At 37.6% G+C, this 10,729-nt stretch overlaps 1 protein-coding gene across 1 annotated transcript; it reads right to left on the reverse strand.

Annotated features, from left to right (window-relative positions):
* Positions 1-3,086: 3,086 nt before the first annotated feature.
* Positions 3,087-4,316, reverse strand: LOC101709809 (olfactory receptor 8S1). Its single transcript, XM_004863185.2, has one exon. It carries the CDS (start codon positions 4,079-4,081, stop codon positions 3,158-3,160), a length of 924 nt encoding a protein of 307 aa, XP_004863242.1. The 5' UTR covers positions 4,082-4,316; the 3' UTR covers positions 3,087-3,157.
* Between the last annotated feature and the right edge of the window lie 6,413 nt (positions 4,317-10,729).

Consider the following 10,729-nt stretch of genomic DNA (forward strand, 5'->3'; position numbering starts at 1 on the left):
TCTGATACCTTTCAAACTTTTCTATAGAATTGAGAAGGAGGGAACACTTCCAAACTCATTCAATAAGGGCTACATTACTTTGTTACCAAATCTAAACAAGCACACAACAGCAACAACAACAACAACAACTACTACTACTACTACTACTATTACTACTACCACCACATACTGAAATGCTTGATGAAAATAGATGTTAAAAATTCTCTACAAAATTATAGCAAATCAAACTCAAAGAGACATCAAAAAAAATCATTCACCATGAAGGGTAAAAATTATAAAGCACCTCAACAGTTGCAGAAAAATGTTTGACAGAATTCAACATCCTTTCATCACAAAAACTGAACAGATTAGGTATAGTAGACTAGTACCTGATGTAATAGAGGGATTCTATGACAAACTCACAATCAACATCATGCTGAGAGAGGAAAAGCATTTTATCTAAGATCAAGAACAAGACCAGGTTGTCCATTCTCATTATTATTTGATATAGCTTTAGAAGTTTTAGACAAAAGAATTAAAGTAAAACACCAGAATATAAAACCAAACTAAAAAATCAATAGTTTTTCTGTACATTAATAATAAATTTGGGGGCCAGAGATTTAGCTCAGTGGTTTCACTGCCTGCTGCACAAGTGCAAGGACCCGAGTTCGATCCCCAGTACCAATAATAATAATAATAATAAATAATTTGGTGAGAAGGAAACCCTAAATCCAATCCCAGTCATGATACCTAACCAAAAAAGCCCTAGAAATAAACAATGAAAAAGCAAAAGTCTTCTACAATGAAAATCACAAAACACTGATAAAAGAAATTAAAAGACACAAAAAAATAAAAAGACCTCTGTTATGGTTTATATTTAAATGTTATGGTTTATATTCAAAAGATTTGTATAGTAGAATGTTGTGAGCAGGGTTTGATGTTCATTGGTCAGAACTGAAAAGACCAGAATGTTGATAGGAGTGCAGACAGTAAAGACCAGGCTCAGGAGGTTTCAGTGGGGAATAGGGACTCCATGTGAGTTGGGCTAGAGAACATCTGTGTTATATTCTGTCCTTTTTAATTAAAAGTACAATTATAATTACATATAAGACTGCTAACCAAATATCTTTCCAATACAAAATTTGGAGAAAAAAATGGAACTAAATTCCAGTCATTTTCATTGAGAAGTGGAATTTCTTTGAGTGATTTTCAAAATCCTTCAGTTAAAAAAGTTTTGTACCCAAGCAGGATATGTGCAATTCTGTAGTATACAGAAATCAGTAATATTTTTTAAAATTGAAAGGAATGAGAAGTCAAGTATGTAAATTAAAATATTTTGCAATATGCATCACATATTTGCATTTATACCATGAGAAATAGGAGTAAAAAGTTAGCAGAATGAAAACCTGCTTCACATATCCTCATAGAAATGTGTGTAAATAAAAGTGCAAAATTAAGAATCTCAAAATGAATAAGTTTGGTGAATTACATATTAAATGTTGAATATTTGATGAATGCTAATTAAAATAGTGCCATTAAAAGGAAAGGAGAAATGCATTTCAAGGATTGAAAATCCTTGAGATTCACAAAGTAAGAAAAACGGGAAAACACTCATAAGGCAAAACTGTGGAAAGACCTAAAACAGACCCATCTTATATGAAATTCTAAAATTAGAAATGTATATTTCCAATGACTGTCTCATTAGACTATTATATACAATGGCTTTAAGTCAAATCTCTTTCAGGAAAGTATCTACTTGAATTTTGAGTATCTCCTGAATCTGGAAGGGATCTGCAAAGGTCAATTTACTCTTGGGAGGAGAGATCTTGTGTGATGGGAAGAAATAAATGGAAAAGAGGAGGTCACTTACTGGCCTGTTTTCAAAGGTTCTTGAAAATTCCTGAAGATCCCAAAGTTTGGAGAAAGAACCACTGGCCCCTTCTACCTAATTTTTTGCCTCATTATACTGTTAGAGGAATTCCTTCCTCCTACAAAACTTCTTTGGGTTCTTGAAGATGCAGTGAATTTCTCAGACCTCTAGAATGCCAGTCCATGTGTAAACCTAAGTTTCCAACTCCTGAGCTTCGAAGAGTGACCCTTTTCCTCACTCTTCTGACCCTGATTGAATTCTTCTCCTTCTTAAATTTCCACTGATTCCTTCCTTTCTTCTATTTATCCTGTTTTCTCCCACTGATCTTACTTTGTTTATTCTCCTTTTCATATGTAAGGAGGGCTATGTTTATCTGATTATCTAGTACAACAATTAATTTTGTTGTTACTCAGCCCTGTGCTTGTCCTATGTACTTGGCTTATATTACTTAGACAAAAATGTCAGCAAAGTCATTTCCCCAATTCTTATGCAGGAGGTTAGGTTCAGCCAGTGGGAAGTGTGACAGAGAAATGTGAAGAAACAACTAATCCATCTCAAGAATAGGGATGGCAGTAACCCTTTAGCAGTCTCAACAGCAGTTCCTCTAGGGACTAAGCAACTCTGCTGCTCACACTAGAAATGGATTCTCTCCCCTTTGCCACTTTCCAGGTGAAGGTGCCAGGAGAGACACAGAAAATGGAAAGTGTTGGTAAGGCTGTGCTTTGGCCTCAGAAGCTGTTGCCTCTCCCAGTCAGTAGCTTCTTATGTTTTTTCTATTGATCTCTCTTACTGTCTAAGCTCATCCCCGAACCTATTCTTAACCCCTGATTCTCAAATATATGTCATTATCTGAGGCACTGACTCTTTTATTGTAGTAAACCTCATACTCAAATCTCAAATCACCATGGGTTGAAATAAAATTTTGGGTAACAGACAGTTTGTCAGTTGTAAACCTGAATATCATCTCACAAATGTTTCTTCTAACAAAAGAAGTCTGAAATCAGACTTCTAGATTGAAATAATTACCTAATCCATTGGTGCTGAATATTAAATGTGAGCCAAAGGAAGAAATTACCTTATGCTCCTTCCTTGACAATTCTAGAGATCCCTCTTACAAGGTATTTTGTTGTATCTGACACGCTTTTTTAAAAAAAGTTTTCCTGGGGCCAGGGATGTAGCTCAGTGGCGCCGCATCTGTCTGGAAAGCACAAGGTCCTGAGTTCGATCCCTGGTAGCCCAAAAAAAAGTTTTCCTAATGACTTCCGTGCAATTTTGCTCTATTTTCCAATTATTCTCTGTGACTTATAATCAGCATCCTTTTTGCAACATCCTTTTCAGAGCTGCTTTTACTTCCTGGTTCTTCAGGCTGTAGATAAAGGGGTTCACTAAGGGAGTGATGACATTGTACTGCACAGAGAAAAGTAATTCCATTGAAGAACTTAAGTTTGGGACAAGATAGCGAAGAGAAGCAGATCCATAGAACAAAATCACAGTAGTAAAGTGGGAGGAGCAGGTGGAGAAAGCCTTGCTCCTGCCTGTGGTGGAGCTGATGCTCAAGATGGTGGAGACAATACGTGTATAAGAGAAAAAGATCAGGAGTAAGGTCCCAAAAGCATGGAGAACTGTGGAGCCCAGTAGAACTGCAAAGTTGGAGGAGACATCAGAGCAGGACAGAGAGACTAGAGAAGGCAGCTCACAGCTGAAGTGAGGCATGACATAAGACTCACAGAAGTTCAAATCCCAAGCCATGAGAGTGTTAATGAGAGCATCCAGAAAGCCCAATCCCCACGAGGCCCACACCAGACCCCCACAGAACTGTCTACTCATCATCTGACCATATAGCAGTGGGTGGCAGATGGCAGCATAGCGGTCATAGGCCATTGCCGAGAGCAGACAGGCTTCAATCCCTGTAGTGGAAAACACAAAAAATACCTGAGTCAGGCAGCCTTCTACTGAGATTGATTTCCTCTGAGACAGGAGAGTCTCCAGCATCTTGGGCACAGTGACTGATGTTAGACAAACATCCAGGAAGGAGAGGTGACTCAGGAAGAAGTACATGGGTGTGTGGAGCTGAGAATCAGCTCCGACAACCAGCAACATCAACAGGTTCCCCATGATGGTCACAAAGTAAATCCCCAGGAACAGCGCAAACAGCAGGGCCTGAATCTGTGGCTGACCAGGCAGCCCCAAGAGGATGAATTCAGTGATGGTGCTGTGGTTTCCTATGGCCATGACAGAAGATGCTCATCTGGAACAGCACAGAAAGGAAGGTGAGGCGGTCGTCCACTCTTCATGCCACCTCAGAGCTTCTACTGCATCTCTCCCCAGCCTGCCTGCTCATCTTCTGCATAGATTTTGTACCTTGTCCCCTCCTCTCCAGAGTCTTTCTCACATCCCATTGGCTCTTGAGCAACTTCTGAACCCGAATCCTCACATTGTTGCTCTTTCTCTATAGGACTCTTCTAACCAAAATGACTCTGGAGAAAGTCATTTTTTTTTTCAGACTAGTCCTTGACTAATTGATTTTATCCCCTTTAACTGACTTTTGTTTTAATTCTGAAAAAAATTAAAGTGAGTTTTTTATGTAGCATATTCCTAGAGAGTTTGTTCTGTTTTTGTTTTCCTCAAACATGCAGTACTCACTGCATTGATTTCATACTTCTTACTGATAATAACTTAAATCTACTATATTTTTGCATGTCATATATTTATGAAATATGGTTTTTTTTTTACTCAAAGGATAATTTTGAAGTGTATGTGTACCTGTACATCCATGCACAAATGGTGGGGATGTGGTAGGAAACAGGAATTAAGCAGGACAATGAAATTCCTAAATCTACAAATATCAGGTTTAAAAAATTGGAGGCTCAGGTGAACAAAATTTGTTCAGTTTTCTAATCTGAACACCCATGATTTCTATCCGTTGCATATGGCCCCATACGTGGAGCTTTTTCTACTCTTCTATAGTACTGTTTCCACCATTCTTCCTGAATAATAGAGAACTTCTAGGCTTGGCATTTAAGGATTAACTAATCTCTGCAGTAACATCTCTCTCCACAGATATACTGATTTACTTAGTTTTATGTGAATCTTGGTGAGGGATAGTTGAAATATTTCCTAGGTGGTTCTAAGTCTCCAGAGTGTAGAATTAGGGTACCCATTGGTCTTACAAGACAGCCTTGATGCCCTCATTTCATTCCTCTTCTCTGCCTTGATTTTGGCTGAAATTCTGTTGAATTTTACAAAGGAATAAAACTATGTATCATTGCTCACCAGTATTTATAATAAAGCAAACAATTTACAGTTGAATATCATTCTGACCACCACCAAGTTATTTTCCTGAATTCTGCTGAACCCATAACCTAAATGCAAAAAAGATTGAGCCTATGTATAAGGAATGAGTTTGGGTAAAGAAAAAACATGCAGGGCTGGGGATTTAGCTCAGTGGTTTGCCACCTGCTGCGCAAGTGCAAGGACCTGAGTTTGATCCCCAGTACCAAAAGAAAAAGAAAAAGAAAAAACATGCAAGTGCATGCCAGTAATTTAGATTATGATAGAGTCAGGGATTTAACTCAGTGGCATCATACCTGCCTTGCAAGCCCAAGGTCCTGAGTTCAATCCCTGGTACAAAAAACATTTAGATTATGAAAGTTTGTCTATGTATCTGAGCTGATCAAAAAATCAATTATTTTTAAATTTTAAAAATGTATTACAGTAGAAGACACATTGGACTCTAAGCAAAATTTCCTAAATGTAGAAAGAATGCTAGGGTGAAACAAATAGTACATAAATCACATACATTTCTTCCTGAGGAATAATCACAGCATGAATTCCAGTTTCAGAAATGAACAAAGCTTGGGCTAGAGATGTAACTCAGAAGTAGAATATTTGCTGGGTTTGATCCCCAGAACCACACAAGAAAAAAAGAAAGGAAGAAAGAAGGAGAGAGAGAAAGAAGAGGAAGGACTTGAGGGAGACTGAGAGATGATGGGAAAGAAAAGGAAATGTAGAGTTGAACAGTTCACTTAATAGTGGACTTGAAGGACTAGCAGAAGACTTATCTTCTGCAACACTAACTGACACCTGATATAGCCATTTTCTCATTTCTGTCCTCACTTGAGGGATTGTATAAAACCATGAACTTATTCATCTACTCATAAACTCAACTAAATTTGGTGTTATCTGTCACTTCATCCATGTAGTTAGCTATCTAATCTTTCATTTATTCACTTATTCACTCTGTCAATCCAGTCATCTATCCTTCTAATTATTCAAATATATTTATGGATTTATTTTACTCTGTATAAGACCTCCTACTTATAATAGTAGAAAATCAACCTTGGACAATCTGATTTTCCAATTGTACTTTCCCAACATCAGGGCTGAATACCCTTGCTGGGTGATTTTTTTTTTCATATCCAACTTGTAACCTGACCCATCACTGTATGCTCAGATTGAACTCCTTCATAAGCCCTCTTGCTTTGCTTGCTTAGCAACTGTTTACCATAATCCTGATTGTGCAATTTTACTTTAAATCTTCTCTGAATACCCCAATTTTACCTGATACTGCAGTCTGACATCAAACTTTCCAATGGCATCCACCTTAATAAATTCTATTTCAGCTGGAACATTAAATGGTTCTATACTTGCTCTTCCTGGCTTTCCCTTTTAGGGACTTTAGCCAAATCTCCATACACCAAGTCTTTGCCTGCATTTAAATTCATGTCACCTCTCAGTTTTGTCAGGTGACTAATTTGCAGCCTAGGTTGAAGGCTCAAATTAATTCACATTTTCCAATGAAGATGAATGGATAAAGAAGTCAACTTTTGTTTTACATAAGTTTGTAAAATTCTGCAAAAGAAATTCCTGTGCATTTTTCAATAGCAAAGAACTTCCTCAGCATTTTCAATTTAGTATCTGTTTTTGATCAGATATTAACTTCAATGTTTTCATATTTATTGTCGGTGTAGACTTAGATATAATCCCATTTTTGCTCCTGAGCACTCAGCCTGAGTTAACTCCAACATATCCAAAAGATGTTGGAGAAGCTATGAGTTAGAGATCCAATATTTAAAAACCCCTTTCCCATAGGAAAGGCGCATACAACCTCTGAGAAAGACAAGTGGATACCTGGGTTGTGAATTCCATGATATGCTCCCCTTGGCCCCCAACACAGATAATCTCACTGTGACCAAGGGAAGACAGGGATTCATTCCACCTTACAGCAAAAGGTAAGCAGGAATTCCAAATTTTGCCTGTTAACCTTGCCAAAAGGAATAGCACTGCCTTGATTTGAGTTGAATATATACATGAAGGGGTAGAGAAGGGAAATTTTCCTGCATACACAGAGAAATTAGATGAAAAGTGTAGCCCAATGAGGTCTCCTTAAGTTATGTAAGTTATAGCCAGGTATGATAGTTCATAGCTGTAATCCTAGCACTTTGGGAGGCTGAGAAGAGAAGGGCAAGTTTGAATCCCACCTGGGAAACTTAATGAGACTCTGTCTCAAAACAAATAACAAAGAGGCTGGGGATATGGGTTAATGCAAAATCCCTGGCTTCAGTCCCAACTACAGAGAGAGAGAGGGAGAGAGAAGGGGGGGAGAAATTTAGCAATTTATTTGGGTAGCTATGTTGGAACAACCATCAAACAGAACACTTTGTTATCTTGTCTGTACTGTCTTAATGAGAACTGAACAAGAGTTTTCTGGATTTCTTTAAGAAAAACTCCAGGGCCAGGGATGTAGCTCAGTGGCACCATGCCTACCTGGCAAGCGCAAGGTCCTGAGTTCCATTCCAGGTACCAAAAAAGAAATAACTCCAAATAATTCTCACCTCCCATTCTATAATTGGTGTCTAAATTTATACTACTGTGAACTCATTACACTTAATATCTGCACAAATGTAAGATGCAATCTCTCTGAGGACAAAACACATTTATGCCATTTAAAATTATTAACTGCTTTAGGTCAAATAATCTTATATTATTTCTATGGAAGTAGGTAACCAAAGACACTCCCAGGAGAAATGTCTTACAATTTGAGTATTCATTCCACCTGTAATCACAGAAAATGTTAGTTGCATAAATGACAAGATACAGAGGTGGCTAAGTGGATGACTGGGTAATGCTAAAAGGCAGACTGTCTGGCTAACTAATATGCAGAATTAAAAAATGCTCAGAAGCATATAAAGACCCTTCATGTCTCAGAGACATCTGAGAGAGAATATGGCCTTTTTGGTATCTTGTATGTATCTTTTTTTAAAACACATAAAGGGATTTAGTAGGCAGAGATTTAAAAGTACACACTCAAAAAAGTAGTGTGGGCCTTCAAAAGAGAGGAACACTACCGTTTGGAGCTATGATAATTTATTTATTTTTGGTGGTTAAAATCTGTGGAATTTGTAAATCTGTAGGAAGTTCCATCTTGGTCTTGGTTTACAAGAAAAAAAAATGGCCCACCCACAGAAGGATAATAGCCCATTTTACAGGTGATAGGCATGAGTCCCACTGAATATAGTTTTTAGATGGGTAAGCTAAGATGTTTTTCCCAAAAAACATTCTTTTTTCCTAAAATGCCTCGACATAATTTTTTTTAATGTTAAAATGTACAGAGTTCTTTTTCAAGTACTTGCTAGAAAGGGGGCGGGGGGGGGCGGGGAAGACTATGATGTGCAAGGCAAGGAAGGGGGCTGACTGCCCCAGGAGCACATGAATTCTCATTCTCTCCCTTTAAGATCGGGTTTCTGCCCTTTATCAACTAAGCTAACTTATGAAATTAGAGTATCTTTAAAGGATTTGGGGTTGTATGAATTATCTTAAAGAGAAATGACCTAAGGCCACAGTCCTTAAGATTTGTGGGCATGGAACACAAGCTGCATATATAACCCAATATATTCCTTACAGACTCCCTCAATAATACTTTTCTCCCTTTTCTTTTGCCACCAATAATTTTGATGACCAGAGCTGATGGTATGGTTAGTAAGAATAGAAAAAATAAACTTTCTTTTATACCTGCATTTAGGGTGTAAATTAAGAGGAGATTCTAGGTCGCTAGAGACGATAATGGGATTTTTACCTTCTTTTTTCCAGACCAGGAAATTCTTGGCTCTTGGTCTCAGTTTCCCAGATCAATGAAGATTTTATGGCCAGTGTACACTCCACACTTCTTAGAGAGCAAAAGTGGATTTATTAAGTAGATTCTAAGAGCAATTGAACATAAGCCTCATAGTACAGAAAAATCCATAAAGCCCTCAGGGCGCAGAACTGTCTCTAGCATAAGGAAAAGGGAAAAGAGAGGATTCATGGTGAAAATATTTGCCCAAAAGAGCCAGGCATAGAGGGCTAGATGAAGTGATTAAAATGGATGTAGAAGTCACCACATAGGAGTAAGGAAAGCTTTAGCGAAATGGAGATTTTGGTCTTACCAAAACTATGAATTCATCTTTGGTCCAGGAATCTCCAGGCATAGGAAAATTAATTTTTATAGAGCCTAAACTACAAAAGTCACAGACATTAGTTTTTCCTATTTTTAGGTCAGAATGAAGGATGGAAAATAATCATGACAGGTGGAGAAGCTTAAGGTGCTTTATCATCTGAAATTTATTTTTTTCTAGCACTAGGTACATTGAGAAAACATTGAGAATCTGAAAGTAGACCTTGAGACACTTCTCTCTGCATCCCACAGGCATAGCTTCTCTTCATCTGGCTGCCCTTTTAATTGTGTACAGTGGACAAAGGGAGTCAGGTAATTCTTAAATACTGTATAATATTGCCAGAAGGAAGCCAGTAATTTGACTGTGGAGGTCAGAAGCTCAAGAGAAACATTCCCTGTGGTCAAAGTCAGAAGTCAAACTTGAAACCCAGTAAATTAGTTGAGGTTTGTGCAAGTCCTAGGATAGTCTCACAGATATAGGGTTTTCAAAGTTTGGTTTCAAGCTCTCATTATAAATGCCAGCGTCTGGCACACTTTAAAGCAAGAAGCTGGGGAAGTGTTGTCTTAGTGTCCATGTAGAGAAGATTTCTCTTGAGAATGATTTAGGAATGAATGTGTGCAGTGCAATATGGTTCATCAGACAGATTAATTTCCTATATTCACATGAACTATGTCTCTTTTTTTTGGTACCAAGGATCAAACTCAGGACCTTGCACTTGCAAGGCAGGCGCAGTGCCACTGAGCTAAATTCCCTGCCCTCATGAACTATGTCTTCAAACACACTTAGTCCAAACATCCCACTGACCAAAGAAATGAAAAAACAAGAAATGGTTCTATTTGAAACTAACATCTAATTAGTACACCCCCCTATTGTGTTGCAAAGAATAATGTAGAGATCAGGACAAACACAGGCTCTTTCTTCAGGTTAACCAACCTGCTTAGGGGAGGGAACCTCATCTTTAGAACTACACTGTTCAATCAAAATTATCATCTCCTCGAGCATTATAAAACTTGTCCTTTAGAGATCATTTCAAAAACATAGTCAGCACTGTTCACTCTTGCAATACAGAAAACTGTCATTACATTTTACATGATGGCACGTTTATTGATGTAAAGAAGTCTGGGGAGTCAGTGACTTCAGTTACTTAAGAGGAAAAGTCATTCAGGAGTTAAAGATATTTATTTACTTTTTGTAATATTCAAGGTATTTATTGAGGGATACAAGATGAGTAAAATTCTATTCATCCTTTAGACAAATTAATAATCAAGGCAAGAAATTGAGGTATTTCTATATAGTATCACTACTCAAGAGTATGTATGTAACTATATCAATAAAATTTCTGAGAGAAAGGACTTTGCATGTTTCTTCAGTGAACATAATAATGCCTCATATGTACAGGTATTCAGCAAATGTTTCTTGTGCTGAAATGAGTACTAACTATCCATTT

The sequence above is a fragment of the Heterocephalus glaber genome, unplaced genomic scaffold (genome assembly GCF_053883595.1).
Source record: "Heterocephalus glaber isolate CG9 unplaced genomic scaffold, H.glaber_assembly_v1.0 deba00001733, whole genome shotgun sequence".
Taxonomy (NCBI): Eukaryota; Metazoa; Chordata; class Mammalia; order Rodentia; family Bathyergidae; genus Heterocephalus; species Heterocephalus glaber.

Bases quoted from the DNA above. Each gene is read 5' to 3' on its own strand.
- LOC101709809 (XM_004863185.2), bottom strand. From the start codon at position 4,081: ATGGCCATAGGAAACCACAGCACCATCACTGAATTCATCCTCTTGGGG.